The sequence below is a fragment of the Hyperolius riggenbachi genome, chromosome 2, assembly GCF_040937935.1.
Source record: "Hyperolius riggenbachi isolate aHypRig1 chromosome 2, aHypRig1.pri, whole genome shotgun sequence".
NCBI lineage: Eukaryota > Metazoa > Chordata > Amphibia > Anura > Hyperoliidae > Hyperolius > Hyperolius riggenbachi.
Genome location: NC_090647.1, coordinates 120,417,855 through 120,439,694, shown reverse-complemented (window position 1 = coordinate 120,439,694; position 21,840 = coordinate 120,417,855). Strand labels below are relative to the sequence as shown.

The window sequence follows — 21,840 nt, the reverse complement described above, 5'->3', positions numbered from 1 at the left end:
CACATGCAGCAGCCACTTCATGTCCCCCTGTGTCCGACAATAGGGGCCAGGAACTCACCTTCCACCCAAGCCTGGTTGATTTTCAGGAAGGTGAGTTTGTCCACAGAGGCGTGGGAGAGCCGAGAGCGCTTCTCTGTGACCACGCCACTGGCCGCACTAAAGCATCTCTCTGAGAGGACACTGGAAGGAGGGCAGGATAGGAGTTCCAGGGCGTACTGGGAAAGCTTGCTCCAGATGTCCAGTCTCTTGACCCAGTACTCCAAGGGGTCCACGGGGCTGTCGGTGTCATTGAGCCCGCTGGATGACCCCATATAATCAGACACCATGGTGGTCAGTCGTTGCTTGTGCTGGTTGGTGGTGGATGCTGTGGCGGGCACCTCTGTTCTGGGCTGCTGCACTGCATACAGGCTCTTGCTTAGGCTCTTCAGGTCTCCGGGGCGCCAGTTGCTGCTGCTGGTGCTGGTGGTTGTTGTTGTGCTGCTAGTGGCAATGGCAGGCACCTCTTGCTGGCTTGGCAGAGCAGTTACAGTGGGGGTGGAAGGCTGGGGGAATGCTTCCAGTAGTCTGCGCACAAGGGCCTCCTTCAACTCCCAAATCTACTACTCCACGAGTCCATGGTCACGTGGACCCGCTTGCCCACAGAGTAGTCCAGGGAACGGGCCACGTTTTCCACCGCAAACTTGTGGAGTGCTGGGATCGCGCTCCTGCTGAAATAGTGGCGACTGGGGACTTGCCACTCGGGGATGCCAAATTGGAGCAGCGTCCGCATGGCGCTCCCCTCCTGCACCAGGGAGTAGGGAAGCAGCTGTGATGCCATGGCCCGGGCCAGCAAGCCATTTAGTTTGCGGATCCGCCTGTGGCTTGGAGGCAGAGGCTTGGTCAGACCCTGAAAGGTGTCGCTCAGCAGGGTCTGACGACGCTGGGATGCAGGGGAGACAGAGGAGAGAGACGACAGCTGGCTGCCAGCCTCAATGTCTGTGTCCTGAGTAGCCGAGGTGGAAGAGCGCTTGCGTGCTACTACTGCTGCTGCTGTGGGGGATTCACGACCCTGAGGGAGTGATGATGCTGCTGCGCTGGTGGGCCTTCTGCTCTCAGGAACCCCTGCCAGCAGTGCCTGCTTCCTCTTAAACTCCGCATACTCGCGGCAGTGGCGGCTTCTCAGGTGGCCCTGGAGGGATGAGGTACCCATCTTGCTCAGACTTTTCCCACGGCTCAATCTTTTGCTGCATAACCTGCACACCGCATACCTTTTGTCATCAGTACATTCGTCAAAGCAATCCCACACTGGTGACTTTAATTTACTGCGGCCCCCACTAGCAGAGGGTGCAGCGGAACAATGTGTGGTAGTAGTTGCCGGGGGTTGCATGGTGGTGGTGCCGGCTGAAGCAGTGTCCTGTCTACTTCCTCCACGCCCACTGCTGCCGATGCCCCTGCCCCTGCCTGACATATGGCGATATCCTTGCCTAGGCCGAGGTGACTCGTCATCCTGCTCTGACCATTCTTCCCCGGACTCAGCAGGCTGCGCATAGTTAGGGTCCACAACGTCGTCATCATCAGCAGCATCATCATAATCCAGCTCTTGCTCTGACTCCCCCGCCTCCTCTTCTGTCCCTACATCCACAGACACAGACCCCTCTTCTTCTTCACCAGAACTCAACAACGCTTGTGATTGTGGCCCAATCTCAATCTTTGCCACATCAGTCCCCAGTAAGTCCTGAGCTTCTTGCATCAGCAGGTTCCCAGATGCCGGACTGAGGGACAGAACGCTGTCATCCTGGGAGGGCTGCTGACCAGTGGGTGCTGGGGTGGATGTCACAACAAGCGTGGGACGTTGGCTGCTGCTGCTGCTGCTTGGAGTGGTTCTCACAGTAGAGGTCTGGGAGGAAGTCATGATGTCCATGAGTACGTCAGGTTCCATTTGCTCAACCACCACACGGGGACCAGAAACTTTAAAATATTTGGACAATGGCGTCCACTGACTCGGCCCAGGCTTTGGTGCCCCCCTTTCTGCTGCATCACGACCACGTACAGCTGGGCGTCCTCTCCCTGGACGTGGAGCAGTCCCAGAAGTGGCTGAGGCAATTGAACTCCCTTTCCTCTCACCCCGCGAAACCCTGCCAGACATGTTGCTAATAATGAATCACTGGATGCAGTGGGCACAGTACAAGGTCACTGAAGGATGCACCCGGCACAGTACAACAGCACTGAAGGATGCAGTGGGCACAGTACAAGGTCACTGAAGGATGCAGTGGGCACAGCAGTGGGCACTGGATATACAACGAGGTCACTGAAGGATGCAGTGGGCACAGTACAAGGTCACTGAAGGATGCAGTGGGCACAGCAGTGGGCACTGGATATACAACTAGGTCACTGAAGGATGCAGTGGGCACAGTACAAGGTCACTGAAGGATGCAGTGGGCACAGCAGTGGGCACTGGATATACAACTAGGTCACTGAAGGATTCAGTGGGCACAGTACAAGGTCACCGAAGGATGCAGTGGGCACAGCAGTGGGCACTGGATATATAACTAGGTCACTGAAGGATGCAGTGGGCACAGTACAAGGTCACTGAAGGATGCAGTGGGCACAGCAGTGGGCACTGGATATACAACTAGGTCACTGAAGGATGCAGTGGGCACAGTACAAGGTCACTGAAGGATGCAGTGGGCACAGCAGTGGGCACTGGATATACAACTAGGTCACTGAAGGATGCAGTGGGCACAGTACAAGGTCACTGTAGGATGCAGTGGGCACAGCAGTGGACACTGGATATACAACTAGGTCACTGAAGGATGCAGTGGGCACAGTACAAGGTCACTGAAGGATGCAGTGGGCACAGCAGTGGGCACTGGATATACAACTAGGTCACTGAAGGATGCAGTGGGCACACAAGGATGTCACACTGTGTAATGAGATGCTTATATGCCAGCGAGCGAGCAGTGGGCACTGGGCACGGCACAAGGTCACTGACAGAATGAATGAACAGCGCTGGCAGAGAGTGGCGGTGCCGGCGGTGTGACTGGCTGCCTGCAAATAGTACAAGTGAAGTGTATAACTGTCACTGAAATATTATACAAGTGTGTAATGAGATGCTTATATGCCAGCGAGCGAGCAGTGGGCACTGGGCAAGGCACAAGGTCACTGACAGAATGAATGAACAGCGCTGGCAGAGAGTGGCGGCGCCGGCGGTGTGACTGGTAGAGTTGGGCCGAACCTCCGATTTTAGGTTCGCGAACCGGGTTCGCGAACTTTCGCGGAAGGTTCGGTTCGCGTTAAAGTTCGCGAACCGCAATAGACTTCAATGGGGATGCGAACTTTGAAAAAAAAAAAAATTATGCTGGCCACAAAAGTGATGGAAAAGATGTTTCAAGGGGTCTAACACCTGGAGGGGGGCATGGCGGAGTGGGATACACGCCAAAAGTCACCGGGAAAAATCTGGATTTGACGCAAAGCAGCGTTTTAAGGGCAGAAATCACATTGAATGCTAAATGACAGGCCTAAAGTGCTTTAAAACATCTTGCATGTGTATACATCAATCAGGGAGTGTAATTAAGGTACTGCTTCACACTGACACACCAAACTCCACTGAACAGAACAGGTATGCAGTGGCGGGTTCACTGAACAGAACAGGTATGCAGTGGCGGGTCCACTGAACAGGTATACAGTGGCGGGTCCACTGAACAGAACAGGTATGCAGTGGCGGGTTCACTAAACAGGTATACAGTGGCGGGTCCACTGAACAGAACAGGTATGCAGTGGTGGGTTCACAGAACAGGTATGCAGTGGCAGGATCAATGAACAGGTATGCAGTGGCAGGATCACTGAACAGGTATGCAGTGGCAGGATCACTGAACAGGTATGCAGTGGCAGGATCAATGAACAGGTATGCAGTGGCAGGATCAATGAACAGGTATGCAGTGGCAGGATCAATGAACAGGTATGCAGTGGCAGGATCAATGAACAGGTATGCAGTGGCAGGATCAATGAACAGGTATGCAGTGGCAGGATCACTGAACAGGTATGCAGTGGCAGGATCAATGAACAGGTATGCAGTGGCAGGATCAATGAACAGGTATGCAGTGGCAGGATCAATGAACAGGTATGCAGTGGCAGGATCAATGAACAGGTATGCAGCCAGGGACAAGCTAAGGCTAACTAATCTTTCCCTATGAGAGACTGCAGTAGCTCGCCCTACTCTAACTAATGCAGGCACACGAGTGGCCACGGCCGCCGCTGCCTGCCTATATAAGGGGGGGTGGGGCTCCAGGGGCTAGTGTAGCCTAATTGGCTACACTGGGCCTGCTGACTGTGATGTAGAGGGTCAAAGTTGACCCTCAGTGCATTATGGGGCGAACCGCAATGGGGCGAACTTTTCCGCAATAAAGTTCGCGTGCGGTACCCGCACGCGAACCACCTAGGTTCGCGCGAACCAGGTTCGCCGGCGAACCGTTCGGCCCAACTCTAGTGACTGGCTGCCTGCAAATAGTACAAGTGTATAACTGTCACTGGAATATACAAGTGAACACTGCAGCTGCACTAACCTGCCTGCCTGCACTACACACAGATAATCCCCACTCCCACTACACTGACTACACTGCAGCACTGAACCTGCCTGCACTACACACAGTTAAATAATCACTAGACTCCCACACTCCCACTACACTACACTGACTACAACTAACTACAGCAATCACTCACTGACTAGCTAACTGTGTACAGTATAAGAGCAGTGTTAGCAAAAAAAACGCTTTGTTTTTAACACAATAAATGCACTTGCTCAAACAACAATGGCCTGGAGATAATCCTCTCAGCACCACAGTCTAGCAAGGACAGAGCTTTTCCATCATGGCCGCCGCTTTATATTCAGGAGGGGAGGGCATAGCTCCCCTCCTGTGATTGGTTGCTAGGGCCTGGCTGGGGCCCTCTGATTGGCCTGCAATGTGTCACTTCCGCATAGTTTGACGCATTTCCGCTAACCACGACTTCAGCGCCGGGTTTCACGAGCGTGAATGCGGATTTCTGTCCGCATTCACGCGAAGCCGAAGCAGATTTTCGTGGTTGAAAATATATTCACGGCTTAGGGTGTCCGAGCCGGAATGCGTCAAAATGGTCGTGAATCCACGCGTAAGCGTGATCACGACCTGGCGGTGAGCACCACTGGCAGTAATGAGTGCGGGGGGTGAGCGGGAACACGCAGTGGGGAGGGACGTAGTAGCTACGTCCCTGCACAAAGTTATGCATTTTGCAGGGATGTAGTTACTCGTCCCAGGGGAAGGTAAGTGGTTAAATAAAAAGATAAAGTGGGAGGAATATGAGGTGATCATCTTTCTTTTTTTGTCAAAATAAATAAATTACCAATTGACTGGATGTTGCATTGGTTGTTTGCTTGGTTAGTTGTTGGTTGTTTGAAAGGCAGCAGCGGGAGTAGGAGGCGAGGGGCACTGAGATCAAGCATGGACTGCTGGCAGCAGCTGGATGAACTGCATTAGCAATTCCACCCCGAAGTGTACATACAACTAGCATCAATGGAATACGGAGCAGCAGGCGGTGATGGACCTTAGACAGAGCATGGCATGCTTTGCTAGCTGGTAGCATTAACTGGGTGGACTGTATCAGCAAACAGAGAAATACATAAATGTATGTTTTTGCTACACCTATCTAGTGCAATCAGTGCTGGTGCAACATAATGCAACACATCAGTGTATTAAACAGTGAAATAAAAGTATGTACATTTTTTTTTTCAAACACCTGTCAGATGTTTGGGCGACTAATTTGAAGAATGTTAAAAGCCACAATGTGTACTAGTAAGTCACCCTGAATAAAAATGTCAAAATGGAATGAAATGAAGGTAATTTTTATTGGGGTGGACAACGAACAGAGTATAACACAACTGCCATATTGGATTTGTACAGTAAGTAAATACGCACTAAAGCAGTACATAAAAAAACAGTGAATGGCAGTTCTCTATTTCGGAAGTATAATATAGCTAGTTAAGGGGTAATGTGACACAGTAAGTAAATACATACTAAACCAGTACGTAATAACACCTAGCAATGACAGTTCTCTATTTTGGAAGTATAATATAGCTAGTTAAGGAACAATGGGGTTGATTCTATAACCAGTATAACGAGCGCTTCTACAGCTTGTTAAAAAACAATTATTGGCCGCTATAGAAGCTACACTACCTCCCTACAGCGTAGCGTGCCTTATACTTGGTAACGCTTGTTACTTCCTTAGCAACGTGCGCTCGTTCTAATTGTGGCTGCCTCTGTGAAATATCGTGACCGTGATACTTCACTAGTGCGGCCGATACTATGTTAATCAATTACATAGTTAATTACTAAAACAGTATAAAATAACACCTAGGAATGACAGTTCTCTATGTTGGTAGTATAATATAATACAGCTAGTTAATGGACAATGTGACCCTGCAGTAGTTTGTTATTCAACGCAGTAGTATTCAAGGAATGGTATAGCTTTTAGTTCTTCTCACATGACTAGGTGCAGTGTGCAGCTAGCAAACAAGCTGGGGGACCACAGGTACCTTGCTGTAATTTGTAACTAAGGACACACAGTTCTAATACACCCTATAAATTACAATTGTAAGTTGGTAAAACAGACCTAATTAACAGCTAGCTGTCTCTCCCTGAAGCATACACCTCTCTCCATGTCTCTGTTTATAGTTCCTATCACACAGAAGATGGAATGAAAGGCCCATTCCCTCCACCCCCTTTATATTTGCCTGTAGTGGGAGCTCTTCTCATTGGCAGTTAGGTCTTGCTGTGCATCCTGGGAGGAAATGATTTTCCCAAAACGGGCATCCCTCATGCTGAATCCTAGAAAAGAGTAAAGAATAAAAATGCTTACAAAAGTATTACTTTCAACACACTGCCCATGTGCATATGTGTTCACAGAGCTGTAAAAAGTGACTTCTCACTCTTTTGTAAATGTACTATTCCAAAAGTATGACAGCTCACACTTTCACGTTTCTGTTGCAACTTGTCTAGTGCTTATATAAGGGAAGTCCTAAGTGCAAAAAAATCAACCCCCCAGCTTTGTAAACCACACCCAAAAAAACATACTGCAAGTCAGGAAAGGAGAGGGGTTGCAATCCTTCAGATGTGATGGTTATTGGAGGTCCTATAAGCTTGATCTCTTGGGACATCATTCTCAGGAGGGACCCTTTGAGTTGGGTGGCTATCGCTTGAGGACTGGTGTCTTCTCTTTCACTGATCTACAGTATGAAGAAATAAGGTTACTTACTGCATTATGGTTGTTATGGTGTTTCAATGTGTTTAATGAACATATTTTGGAATATAATAAAGATGCTGTTGTAGCCAATTAAATGCCCCGCAGTAGTGTCTGATTTCCCAGGAAAATGTGGTGGGGGAGATAATGGAAAGGTGTTGTCCCTTGAACAAGGAGTTATGTTTACCCTTCCAAGTGTTTTTAAAGTGTAAGCTGAACCTCTCTGGCTGTCATTGAAGTAGGCTCACAAATTAGGATCCAGCTAACTCCTGGAAGGAAACATCACCAGCAGAGCCTGCTGTCACACAGTGAAATAGATAGTACGCAAAACATACGGAAAACTAAAAAAGAGAGCTCATTACAACTGCTTAACCAATTCACTGCTGCCAGTTAAAGCATTTTTTTTTGCTTTTAGTGGTATGACAATTTCTCCAAACGTACCTACATACATAGTGTACCCAAAATGCACAATCCTGTTAGCATCTTAAGAGACAGATGGGGATTTCTTGGCACCTAATATTTAACCCAATATATTAAAGGTAAAAAACAAACAAACGTACAAACACTTGAATAATTGTTTTTCATTTTGACAAGACAAAAAACGTTTACAAAAGTGCAGTTAACGTTTATTATTATCATTTTTAACAAATAGAGACACTATTACCAGCAGTTTGTAACTGCATTTATGCTCCCCTTTACAAGCATGACGCTTAGCCAATCATTTTGCAAGAGTGTGGTCATGTGACAAGAATGCACATGCTAACTGCAAAACTTGTTAGAAATAATATGTGAAGAGTTGGTACTGCAGCAAACTATGCAAGACGTGAAAATAGGTACGTTAATGTCACTGCCACACAAGTAACGCTGTGATTTCTTGGAGATTTTTTTTTTTCACTTCTAAGCTAAGTACACATTTACAATTGTTGTTAACCCACCAAAGCTAGGCTAGTGATGCATCTGTTGCTATGGAGGGGGAAGAGTGGCAACAAGCATTCAGGATGGAGGTGCTTCCCGCAGGTGGGAGGAGAAGGGAGTAAAATGCAATCAGGGGCTATAAAGGCATAGGAGTTGCTGAAGATCCTGCATGCCGGATCTTTAGGTGACATTGTACAAACATGGGCCAGCGCACAATACTCACCAAAGGCAGTCTATCGACTGCCTTGGCCGAGTTTAATGTACTGTGTGTATGCAAAACGTGTAATGTTAGGGGGGAACCTACCAATAAAAGCGTCACCCCTGGGATTGTGCCAGTCCTTGGAATTCCTGTCTTTTACATTAAGTTAGTATTAATTGATTTAGGTTGTTGCTAATGTTTTGTTTTTTTCCTTGCAGGCTGGATGTTAGGCAAAAAAGCATGTTGTCACCTCTCACCTGGGTAGCTGATGATCTCTGCATCTCTGCATAAGGGCTGCTGTTGCTAAGGAGACCTTGTTGTCAATCAGTCTGGTCAGTCACCCCACCTCTGGCATTGTCATGATACCTATTATTTAGTGGTTTGTTACTCCACATTTGGGGGTGGAGGGACCTTGTGTAATAAAGACTTACATGTTATAGGGCTGGTTCACACTGCACAAGCTTTTTTAAGCATTAGTGGTTTGAAAAGGTCTTACTAATGCAATGCTATTGGAGATTTTTATAAAATCACATCGCTCAAGTTACATCACTCACATAGCATTACGTTAGCAAGATCTTTTAAAATCTCAGGCGCTTAGAAAAAGCTCTTGCAGTGAGAACCTGCCCATACTTGATAGAATTTGATGTCCAGGTAGTTTTAGTATAATCACCCCAGATTTAGGGGACCAATTTAAGCATTGCAGCCTAAATTATCACTAATCTGAGATATACTATCCAAATGTCAGTGGTGGTATTTCAGCCGAATATTTCTGATTTTACTTCGCTGCTACGATTGTTTATGATTTTAGTAAATAATCTGGTTTGGTAAACCCACACTCCTGTCACTTTATTACCAAAATTATGTACAGTGGGGTGCGAAAGTTTGGGCAACCTTTTTTCATTTCATTTTCATGATTTTCCTGTATAAATTGTTGGTTGTTATAACAAATTTCAAATAAATATATCTTATAGGAGACACACACAGTGATATTTGAGAAGTAAAATTAAATTTATTGGATTTACAGAAAGTGTGCAATAATTGTTTAAACAAAATTAGGCAGGTGCATAAATTGGGGCACCACAAAAAATAAATTAAATCAATATTTAGTAGACCTTCCTTTGCAGAAATTACAGCCTCTAAATGCTTCCAGTAGGTTCCAATGAGAGGCTGGATTCTGGTTGAAGGTATTCTGGACCATTCCTCTTTACAAAACATCTCTAGTTCATTCAGGTTTGATGGCTTCCGAGCATGGACAGCTCTCTTTAACTCACACCACAGATTTTCAATTATATTCAGGTCTGGGGACTGAGATGGCCATTCCAGAATGTTGTACTTGGTCCTCTGCATGAATGCCTTCGTGGATTTTGAGCAGTGTTTAGGGTCCTTGTCTTGTTGAAAGATCCAGCCCTGGCGCAACTTCAGCTTTGTCACTGATTCCTGGACATTGGTTTCCAGAATCTGCTGGTACTGAGTGGAATCCATGCGTCCCTCACCTTTGACAAGATTCCCAGTCCCTGCACTGGCCACACATAGAGTGGGGCCGAACCTCCGATTTTAGGTTCGCGAACCGGGTTCGCGAACTTCCGCGTAAGGTTCGGTTCGCGTAAAAGTTCGCGAACCGCTATAGACTTCAATGGGATGCGAACTTTGAAAAAAAAAATATGCTGGCCACAAAATTGATGGAAAAGATGTTTCAAGGGGTCTAACACCTGGACCCCCAGGTGGAGGAGTGGGATACATGCCAAAAGTCCCAGGGAAAAATCTGGATTTGACGCAAAGCAGCGTTTTAAGGGCAGAAATCACATTAAATGCTAAATGACAGGCCTAAACTGCTTTAAAACATCTTGCATGTGTATACATTAATCTTGTAGTGTAATTAAGGTACTGCTTCACACTGACACACCAAACTCACCGTGTAACGCACCGCAAACAGCTGTTTGTGTAGTGACGGCCGTGCTGGACTGGTGCGCACCATGGCGAGAACAGGTATGCAGTGGCGGGTTCACTGAACAGAACAGGTATGCAGTGGCGGGTTCACTGAACAGAACAGGTATGCAGTGGCGGGTTTACTGAACAGAACAGGTATGCAGTGGCGGGTTCACTGAACAGAACAGGTATACAGTGGCGGATTCACTGAACAGGTATGCAGTGGCCGGTTCACTGAACAGGTATACAGTGGCGGGTTCACTGAACACAACAGGTATGCAGTGGCGGATTCACTGTACAGGAATACAGTGGCGGGTTCACTGAACAGAACAGGTATGCAGTGGCGGGTTTACTGAACAGGAATACAGTGGTGGGTTCACTGAACAGAACAGGTATGCAGTGGCAGGTTCACTGAACAGGTATGCAGTGGTGGGTTCACTGAACAGGTATGCAGTGGTGGGTTCACTGAACAGGTATGCAGTGGTGGGTTCACAGTACAGGTATGCAGTGGTGGGTTCACAGAACAGGTATGCAGTGGTGGGTTCACAGTACAGGTATGCAGTGGTGGGTTCACAGAACAGGTATGCAGTGGCAGGTTCACTGAACAGGTATGCAGTGGTGGGTTCACTGAACAGGTATGCAGTGGCAGGTTCACTGAACAGGTATGCAGTGGTGGGTTCACTGAACAGGTATGCAGTGGTGGGTTCACTGAACAGGTATACAGTGGTGGGTTCACAGAACAGGTATGCAGTGGCAGGTTCACTGAACAGGTATGCAGTGGTGGGTTCACTGAACAGGTATGCAGTGGTGGGTTCACAGTACAGGTATGCAGTGGTGGGTTCACAGAACAGGTATGCAGTGGCAGGTTCACTGAACAGGTATGCAGTGGTGGGTTCACTGAACAGGTATGCAGTGGTGGGTTCACAGTACAGGTATGCAGTGGTGGGTTCACAGTACAGGTATGCAACAGAACAGGTATGCAGCCAGGAACAAGCTAAGCCTAACTAATCTTTCCCTATGAGAGACAGTCTGCAGCAGCTCGCCCTACTCTCACTAACGCAGGCACACGAGTGAGCCTAATGGCCGCCACTGCCTGCCTTTTATTAGGGGGGGAGTGGCTCCAGGGGCTAGTGTAGCCTAATTGGCTACACTGGGCCTGCTGACTGTGATGTAGAGGGTCAAAGTTGACCCTCATGGTGCATTATGGGGCGAACCGAACTTCCGCAAAAGTTCGCCTGCGGGACGCGAACGCGAACCACTGAATTTCGCATGGAACCGTTTCTCAGGCGAACCATTCTGCCCAACTCTAGCCACACAGCCCCACAGCATGATGGAACCACCACCATATTTTACTGTAGGTAGCAGGTGTTTTTTTTTTTTTTTTGGAATGCTGTGTTGTCTTTCCTCCATGCATAGCGCCCCTTGTTATGCCCAATAACTCAATTTTAGTTTCATCAGTCCACAGAACCGTATTCAAAAATGAAGCTGGCTTGTCCAAATGTACTTTAGCTGACCTTAAGTGGCTCAGTTTGTGCTGTGGGCGGAGAAAAGGCTTCCTCTGCATCACTCTCGCATACAGCATCTCCTTGTGTAAAGTGCGCCGAATGGTTGAACGATGCACAGTGACTCCATCTGCAGCAAGAGGATGTTGTAGGTCTTTGGTGCTGGTCTGTGGGTTGACTCTGACTGTTCTCACCATTCGTCGCTTCTTTTTATCCGTGATTTTTCTTGGTCTGCCACTTCAAGCCTTAACTTGAACTGAGCCTGTTGTCTTCCATTTCCTCAATATGTTCCTAACTGTGGAAACAGACAGCTGAAATCTCTGAGACAGCTTTCTGTATCCTTCCCCTAATCCATGATGGTGAACAATCTTTATCTTCAGGTCATTTGAGAGTTGTTTTGAGACCCCCATGTTGCTATTCTTCAGAGAAACTTAAAAGGAGGAGGATTTTTTAATGGCGCACCATTCCGCCAATTAATGTATCATAAAATTATATTTACCATTTCAATGTGAATACATTAAAATGGTAAATAGCATTTTACGATACATTAATCGGCGGAACGGTGCACCATTAAAAAAAGCAGGGGGGCTAGTGAGGCAGTAGGGGTCGGGGGGGAGAGAGACAGCGGGACTCTGGTGTTAGGCAGCGGGGTGGAGGGAGTAGGATTAGGTGGAGGGAGGATGTGTGCATAGGCATACATTTCCTTGTCCCGGCTGGCGATCGTCATCGCTCCTTCACTTCCTCAGTTAGTTTGCAGGAGTCCTGCATCCAGCCAATCAACATGCGGGGACTGAAGCCACATGGTGATTGGCTGGATGTAGGACTACAGCAAACTGAAGAAGTGAAGTAGCGATCGCCAGCCGCGACAAGGTAATGTATGCCTATGTACACATCCTCCCTCCACCTAATCCTATTTCCTCCACCCCCGCTGCCCTACACCGCCTCATTTTTTAACCCATGAAACGATAAATATCATTTTAAAATGTAAATGAATGTGGCACCATTTTTTAACTCATAAAACTAAAAATATAGTTTTATAATGTAAATGAATGCAGAGCCATTTTTATACTGTCTGCGCTGAGCAGCGTTGCGTTTTAGAATCACTAGTGATTCCAAAAGCGCCAGGTTAATGAAAGTCAATTGAGGTGATTCCACAGTAGCGATTGCGATTTCACGAAATCGTAACTTTGGAGCCCACAGCGGTTTTGCACTGTTTGCATGTCAATACAAATTATAAGATTGCTGCAAAATTGCCTTTCAATTGCTGTATAAAGAGAATGTGCAGCCCTTTTACTGTATACATGTAATTAAGGCACCAGAAAATTTGGGCACAGGGAAAAGCCGTAAAAAGTCCCGGCGGCGTTAATAACTATTCCCATTCCAGGCTGCTGTGGACTCAGGGGAAAGATGTAATTCGGCTTCCAACTATTTTTGCCGGACGAATTGCGCTGTTTTTATAGTAATTTGAGCTCCGCCTTTTGATAGCCTTTTGACCTATGGCGGAATACAGTGCTCCCAAATTTCCAGCGCCATTTTTGCCGTTCTCACCTTTTACTACCATATCTATGGAAATTGAAGATCGCTATAGAAATCTCAAATAGCAATCGCTGCACAATAAATTAAATAAACAATCGCTTACATTAACCACTTTACCCCCGCCCGTACGAATTTCTCCATCCCTTTTTCCATCCTTTCACCCCCAGGGACGGAGAAATCCATACTTTCCGCACTCCCGCCGCTGCCCGCGCTCCCGCTCGCTCTAGCATGCACTCCCGCTCGTAAACACGCCGCCCGCCGCTCGCCCGGAGATCAATGAACGGGAAAATCCATTCCCGTTCGTTGATCTAAGCCCCGTAATGATCCGCTGCTTCTCCGATAAGCAGCGCGATCATTGTGAGAAAAAAAAACTTTACCAGCCTCCTAGTACGTCCTCCAAGCGTCCGGAAAGACACATGGAGGTGGCATTAAACAAAAAGTTACTGTTGCCATCTTGTGGCCAAATAGTAAAACTACATCCTAAAGCATTTTTCACATACAAATACATTACTTATACATTCAAAATTAACTCATTACCTCCTACACTCCCCATTTTTTTGTAATTAAAAAAAAATTAAAACATTTACAATTAAACAAAATACATAAATAGTTACCTTAGGGACTGAACTTTTTAAATATTTATGTCAGAAGGGTACAACACTGTTACTTTATAAACTATGGGCTTGTAATTAGGGATGGACGCAAAACTGAAAAAAATGCACCTTGATTTCCAAATAAAATATTGGCGCCAAACATTGTGATAGGGACATAATTTAAACGGTTTTATAACCGGGACAAATGAGCAAATACATTTCATGGGTTTTAATTACAGTGGCATGCATTATTTAAAACTATAATGGCCGAAAACTGAAAAATAATGAATTTTTTCCCACATTTTTCCTATTTTCCCATTAAAACATATTTAGAATAAAATAATTCTTGGCATAATGTCCCACCTAAAGAAAGCCTAATTAGTGGCGGAAAAAACAAGATATAGTTCATTTCATTGTGATAAGTAATAATAAAGTTATAGACGAATGAATGGAAGGAGCGCTGAAAGGGGAAAATTGCTCTGGTGCTCAAGGGGTAAAACCCCTCAGTGGTGAAGTGGTTAAATTCAAAATCGCTTAAAAACAGCCATAAATTACTTTATTGAAACACTGTTAAAAACTCGCTAAGAAAAAGTGCTCAGCCATTGCGATTTCACGCTTTCTACTGGGTCACAGCCCTTAGGGCCCATTCACACTGGGGATTGCAAACCGTTACCATTTTGCGACAGGGATTTTTTTTTTGAATTTTTTGCGTATCTTGTACTGGACAATTTTGTGACTTTTGAGAGATCACGTTTCGCTTTTTTAACATTTCAATGCGATTGCTCTAAAATAGTGAAAAAATGCTGCATGCACCACGTTTTTGTTTACTGCAAATTGCGACTTGCTGGTGATTGCTTTTAATTGCACTAGTGCTTTTCAAAGCGCTAGCGACCGCTGGCAATTGCCAGTAAAACCCTGCAAATCGTCCAGTGTGAATGCCATGTTCTGCAAAAGTGATGTGTATTTCTGGTGATCAGGGCTATTGACGTGTTTATAAATATGCCCCACCATAATCATTTCCACAAAAGTAAACTGATGACTCCAGAAAAACAGGCTTGAATTGGCAGAAGACACTAGACCTTCAGTAAATGTGTGCTCCTGGTTTTATGTGTGCTCCTTAATGTGAGCTCCTGATTGCACAAAGAATCTGAAGAACCTATTTTTCCACTGGAGGCATCTAAATATTTATGCATTGTGTTTATGAAGCAGATAACGGAAGCCTATAGTGAATCCTGAATATTTACACACGTACTTTCCTGCATGTGTGTGTCTTGTGTATGACAGGAGGCTGTGTACAGAGAGGGAGGGGAGGGCAGGGGGAATAGGGGCTGCTTAGGTTCAGCCAATCCTCCGCTGTGCTCACAGAGTAAAGACAGGAGGAGATAAGGGCTGGCAAAATCCTTGCAACCTCAGAAAGCAGAGACTGAGCAGCAACATATCCCTGCAGAGAGTGCGCTAACCCTGAGCTCCAACACACAGGATGGACCCCAACAGTCCCAGGAAGATCCAATTCACTGTCCCACTGCTGGAACCACATCTGGACCCTGAGGCAGCAGAGCAGGTAAGGCAGGGACCGAGCATTGTTCTGTGTAGGTAGGAGAGAGAGAAGATAAGTGCAGGCATACATAGAGGGAAAGACAGAGAGGATCACACTGAAAAAGACAGAAGCTGGGATTAAAGATAAAACATGCATAGTGCAAGTGAGGTTTCAAGTGAAGAAGAGTAGAACATGCAGGAAGCTTCTCATCTCAGAGAGAAGGAGAAGGCTAGAGAGTGTGATAAAAGAACAGAAGTGTGAAGAGGAATGGAGAAGAAGGTGGATGGGAGATAAGCAGAAGCTGTATATAGCCGGGGACTGAGGGAGTATCACTGAAAAAAGGTCACATGCAAGCTCCAAACTGTAATTAAATACTGCTGTGCTGCCATGGTACGCTATGTGCATCTGTGTACTCTGCCTTGTCAGATGGGAGTGCCACAGCTATTCTGTAACCATCTGATGGACACCTATACATTATAATAAATCACATACAGTACTGCCTCTGTCACTGATATAGATGGACCGCATGGACAAGAATAGGCACTCTCTACCTGCATGCATATGATTGATGGGGAAAGTTTAAGACACAATGAAATCCTGATTGCATTGATTGCTTTGATTTGATGGTACTTTTGGGAGTCTCTGGTAATTGTCTGTGTAAGCAGTATGAGCAAACTCGTTTCATTTCTGCTGGAGGCTGTAAATCTGTGCGCACTATATATATATATATATATATATACCTACACTCTCCCTCTCTGTCTCTCTCTCTCTCTTTCTATATATATATATATATTTTTTTTTAATAATTTGCACTTTCAGTAGAAGTGACTGTAGATTGAGGCCAGGTGCACTGTGACAGCAGGAACGCCAACGGATCGGGAAAACCGTGCGTTACCTGCATGTTGCTTCACATACAGTAAACGCTCATACACACGTCCAACTTAAAACACAACCAACCATACAAAATGGCCAAACGCACAACAAGTTGTTTAGCTGACAAGTCTGCACATACACGCCAACCAACTAAACAACCAACTCACTTAAATACTATGACTGCCAGCTAAATGACAAACTGCACAACATGTCCGCATTTAAAAACAATAAAGTTGTTCAAATGCAGTCAATGTAAAGTATGGTTTACTGTACGCCTTTATTTCCAAATAATATATTGTCGCCATACATTGTACGAGGAACAACATTTGTGATAGCTGTGACTAGTGGCAAATAAAATGGGTGGGTTTTATTTATAGTGGCATTGCTTATTTTAAAACTAGGGGATTGAATTCTAGAAATAGTGTGTTTATCTTTTTTTTCTATTTTCCCTATAAAATACATAGAAAATAAAGTAATTACTGAAAGCAAGTATCGCCCACAAAAATCCCAATTTGTGGTGAAAAAACACAATATATAGATTATTTAGGTGTGAGAAGCAGTGATAAAGTTATGGCCAAATGAATGGGAGGAGCACTGACAGGTGAAAATGGCTCTTGGCCGTAAGGGTACAATGGCCTGTGGGCGGAAGTGGTTAAGCAAAATGTATTTTGGTATGCAAATAGTGAATTACTTCTGTGTTGCTATTTGCACAGACAATGGGCTTCCATATAATTAAAGCAACTTTTTATTGGTTGCACTGATGTTTGGCGTACTGACAGAAAAAGTGTTGATTGGTCACTGCTTCTTCCCAATCAGAGCAGGCCTTGCCCTGACTGGTCAGAACCAATGGTTAATAAGAGCTTGTGTCTGCACTTGGTTATGAAATTAGATGTTTTCTTAAGACCAAACTAAACTCGAAGATAAAATTAAATAAATATTTTTTTTATTAGCGTAAGTTAATTAAATGGAGGAGAGAGAAGACACCCCAAAAAGTATAACAACTTTAAACTCAGTTTACTATGTGGCTTGGCTTACTTCAATAAAAGATAGTAGCAAAAGGAAAGGATCCGCACATGTCCTAAAATGATCCTTTATTATGGACATATCCAAAACACCAATCACGCATCTATAGCTAACATGTTTCAGACCTACTGGTCCTTAATCATCAATAAAAGATAATCATTAGAGAAAAATAGGATTGACTTATTCACACACATTTCGCAGGTGCCAAAAATGTGGACCTTGGCCCTTGAGGACTGAGCTATACCTTCAGAACATACCACAATATCCAGTGGAGACAGATCTTCTCCACGTGCCTTGTACCATCCTTGCTTGGCTGGTTCTGTATCTTTTTGTTATTACATATCTCATCCACATTTCATGCCTTTTAATGGTGCCGTGCTGCTGATTGTCTATGTGTCATTTGTCTCTTGGAGGATTCGCCTACTGCTCCTTACCCCTCAACTATGGAAATTAGCTTCTCTATATGAACAGAGCTCTTGAACCTGTTAGCTTTCTATAGCCAGAGTTAGGCCTTGTTCACATCATAAATCGCAATTGCTTAGTGTGAGCAAGCCCTTAGAGTCTTCATGTCTACTTACTGTGACTGCAGGTCCCATGCATATTCCCATGCTAGGACTGTTGGAAATGTAGTCTGGCATCTACTGTTCATCCTAATTTTCTGTGCCACCTGATCACACCTTAACCCGCCCATTAGCTGCAGCTAGGGAAGGAGAGAAGATAGATTTGGTGTCAAGCAAAGGAGAGAAGACAGATTTGGTGTCAAGCACATTTGGCCCATGAACAATGTTTTCTGTCCATCACTGTGCTTCTGTACACTGTTTATATCCATGTTTTATCCTGATTAACAATTGCTGCCTTTGCTCCTTTAGAAATATCAGGTCAGAGCAGTTTTGTCATTACTTGCATTGACAAGGTAACATGCATTGCTAAATTACTGTGTCCTATGTTACCTAGGTAGCACAAGCATCATTAAAGTAACCCTAGCAATGCTTGTGTTACCTAGGCAACATGGGTCGCAGGGGCCTAACTATAAATGACGGGGCCTGCCAGCAAAGCTTTCATAGGGCCCCCCAAAGATCACACCTTTTCCTTTGCCTACCCCTTGTGACCCTCCTACTGCCTGGGGGCCCATCTTGCAAGGGTCATAAAACAAGTGTGGACATTGTAGTCTTCACACCCATAACAAGTATAGACACAAGAACAACTGATCTAAAGGATGGACCCCCTTATCAGAGGGAGTGAAGTAGTAGTTTGGGCCCCCTTACAGCTCTGGACATACAGTGTCTCTACTGGGATTTATAAGATGAGTGTAAATTTCTTAGCTGTCATACTGGCCAAGTATGTAAACATTTCAACCTTTTAAGGACACATCTGAGGAGGTTAAAAATAAAAAAAATCCACTTACCTGGGGCTACCTCCAGCCCCTGCCAGCCGTCCTGTGCCCTTGCCGCAGCTCTGCTCCACGCTGGGGGTTCAGGGTCCACTCCGGTGCAAGATTTCCACTGTGGCTGTACCAGCGTCTCTCAGAGTCGCGCTGACGTCATCTGCACTGTACTGCGCAGACGTCAGTGCGACTCAGTGAGCCACACACTGGAGCCCAAGCAGATGCTGACCTGGCAAGGTTTGCATCTGCACAGGGGGGTACTGGGAGCCACTGGAGCAGCGGCGAGGGGACAGGACGGCTGCCAGGGGCTGGAGAAAGCCCCAGGTAAGTAGATTTTTTATTTCTATTCTTCCTGGACCTTCCCTTTAAGGTACTTATTCATCTAGTGATGATAGGCAGATATGACCAAGAGACAAATCTCTCTCTGATCGAATCTGATTAGAGAGAGATCTGTCAGCTGCCCTGCCCATACACCACAAGCTGATTCCCGATCAATTTCAGAATTAAATATCTCGGGAATCACCCGAGTCTGCTGCTTCTGCTGCCTTGCCACTGCCCCCCTAGTAAATACATGTGCCCCCCCAGTATGTGCATTTATATATTACCTGTCCTGTGTCACCCACCATGCAGGGTCCATCCAGCTCAGAATCCCCTACTCTTCAGTTAGTGCTATGCACGCGCTACGCCGGCGGCATGTATATCACTACTAATGGAAGAACGGCGGATTCTGAAGACGGATGAGTGACACAGGACAGGTAGGGTATAAAGGCACACACGGGGTTGGCACATGTCTACACTAGGTGGGCATCGCCGGGGGTTTTGTTGCATTCGTAGCTCGCCTTGATATTTCTCGCCACTACCACCGCCCATCTGGTTGACTCCGATGACCCAACATCTTGCAGCATGTCCACTCAAAGCATGTGACCAATTTCAGCCCAAAATTGGTCGCATTGTCAATTATGCATGCTCTTGGCGGCATCGATTTTCATCTGATTCGATAATAATTATTGAATCGGATGGTCGATCGACCACCTTTATTCTTTACAGTCTATTTAGACAGAATCTCAGTTTGCAGTTGTGAATGTGATGAGTCTACAGTGACACAGGTGTGACCAGGTGTGAGTGTACAGAGAACAGGTGACAGATGCTCTCATCCTCACACCACTGTCTCACCTGCACCCATGAACCAGTTGTCATGCATGTCATGAGCAGGTTCACACTTAGGTTAAAATTAGAGTTGACTTTTGAGTCAGTGAAGCTGATTTATTTAAAAAAAAAAGGTGCAAAGAAAACTTGCGCAAGTAAGCTGCCCAGTAGAACCCTTCGGATTCCTTGCCTCATTGAACGGGGGGAAATTGGATTGGTTGTTCTAGACAGTTGCTCCAGCTTTGCTCCGCTGGTCTTGACAAAGCATCCCTACTGTGCTTTCAGACGGCTGAGCTGAAATTGCCTGTAATGAAGCTCTTAAATGTGGACTACTTCTTCTGTACACTAATCTCACTACAGCAGCACACATGAATCTACAAAACACTCCAGCTCAGCGCAAAGCCGAACTGCAGTCTAGTATGAAAAAAAGTGCCCAGCAGCAATTAAGCATTGACGAGTTAAATAAATAATTAACGTTATGAGGGGCATACTTGAGGTTGTTTACTACAGAATTATCAGCCCAGAAAACCTGTGTTTGCCTATTTTTGGATCAGGCTAAAGAGGAATTTATTTTCTGTTTGCTGTCAACAACTAAAAAAGAATGTTGTAGGTCGTAAGCATTTCACAGAGTCAGAGTAAACAGAGAATGATTCTTTGTATGGTATGCCGTACCTGATCCCGACTCCTGAGTTTGGTGGCCATGCAGTTCATTGAATTTCTGGCAGATTTGATAAGCTTGACTTACATTTCCAGTAATAAGGAACCCTGTAGTCACTGCCTTCCCATCTTGCAGTAAGGTGGTATAGTATTGCTACCTGATAAATAAGGCTTATGCCGAGCAAGGCAGGTATCGTAAATTGGGCACACAGCCCATATGGTAAACTAAGTGCTGCCATAGGCCACAATGTAATTTGAGGCTATGGCGGTGCCGACTGAATAACTTGGGCACTGGGGATTTGGCACCCACAGCTGTTGTGAGTCCGTTTTTTTTCCGTGCAAGAGTTAATAGACCAGTGCTTTATTTATATAAATTGCACATATAAGTTGAATGCAGCACACCTCCCCTGAAAAGCAAATAGAAGGCAACACACTTTTATCTGTCTGAATAAAGACTCCTGATAAGATCATAGGGCTGAAAACTAAAGTTCAAATGGTAATTCTATTCTCTGTGCTTGAGCTGATTGAACCTCATTCTACCATCACGGTCATGGCTGCTCTTTAAACCTTACATTAGCATTGCAGCTCTTAAGCTAAGAATAAAAATATGAGACTGCTGGCAAGTTCTAATAACCAGTGCTACTACAAATACATTTTTCTATAAGTCTGTTTTCAGTTCAGGTGTGCTGTAAATGAGACAATGGTTTTGACTGTATGTTCTGAGCAACTACTTCAGTTTTCTTTGAACCTGCCTTAAACTCCACCCCCCCCCCCCCCCCCCCCCAATTGATTTGCAAGATCAGGAGAGACTGGTTTCTACTTTTTGTTGTGCAACCCTTATCCTTCAATAAAACAAACAAACATTTTTAAGTATCATTTCTGCTTAAAGAGTACCTAGTTTGTAATTTTAATTAGAGTTAATGTAAAGCTCTGTGTTAGAGCTGCAAGGATCGGCGGGTGTCAGCAGCAGTAACTTGCCCATAAATCTGAAAATTCCGCCCCCCTCCATCGGTAAAACTGCCATGGCTTTTTTTCTCTAAAGTGTTCCAAATTCTGTGGTCACCCCTAGCTCTTTCTCCTTGTCCCGCCCCTGGCTCAGCCTAATAGGATGGGTGCCAAGCTGGGGACAGGTCATGCCAACGCAGGTGGGGATGGCCACAGAGCTTTCGAGACACTTTGGATAAAAATGGCCTTGACAGTTTTACCGATGGAGGGGGGAGGAGACCTAATGAGCTACTACCGCCAACACCCAAAGATCCTTGGAGCCCTAACACAGTCCACAGAGCTTTATATTAAGGGCT

General features: G+C 45.5%; 1 protein-coding gene across 1 annotated transcript in view; it reads left to right on the top strand.

The window, feature by feature from the left end:
- The first annotated feature begins 15,285 nt into the window (after nucleotides 1-15,285).
- Nucleotides 15,286-21,840, top strand: part of PPP1R1A (protein phosphatase 1 regulatory inhibitor subunit 1A) — a 263,501-nt gene continuing 256,946 nt past the window's right edge. Inside the window, exon 1 of the mRNA XM_068265113.1 lies at nucleotides 15,286-15,480. Within this exon, the coding sequence (XP_068121214.1) occupies nucleotides 15,400-15,480 (81 nt within the window). The 5' untranslated portion in view covers nucleotides 15,286-15,399. The remainder of the gene's footprint in view (nucleotides 15,481-21,840) is intronic.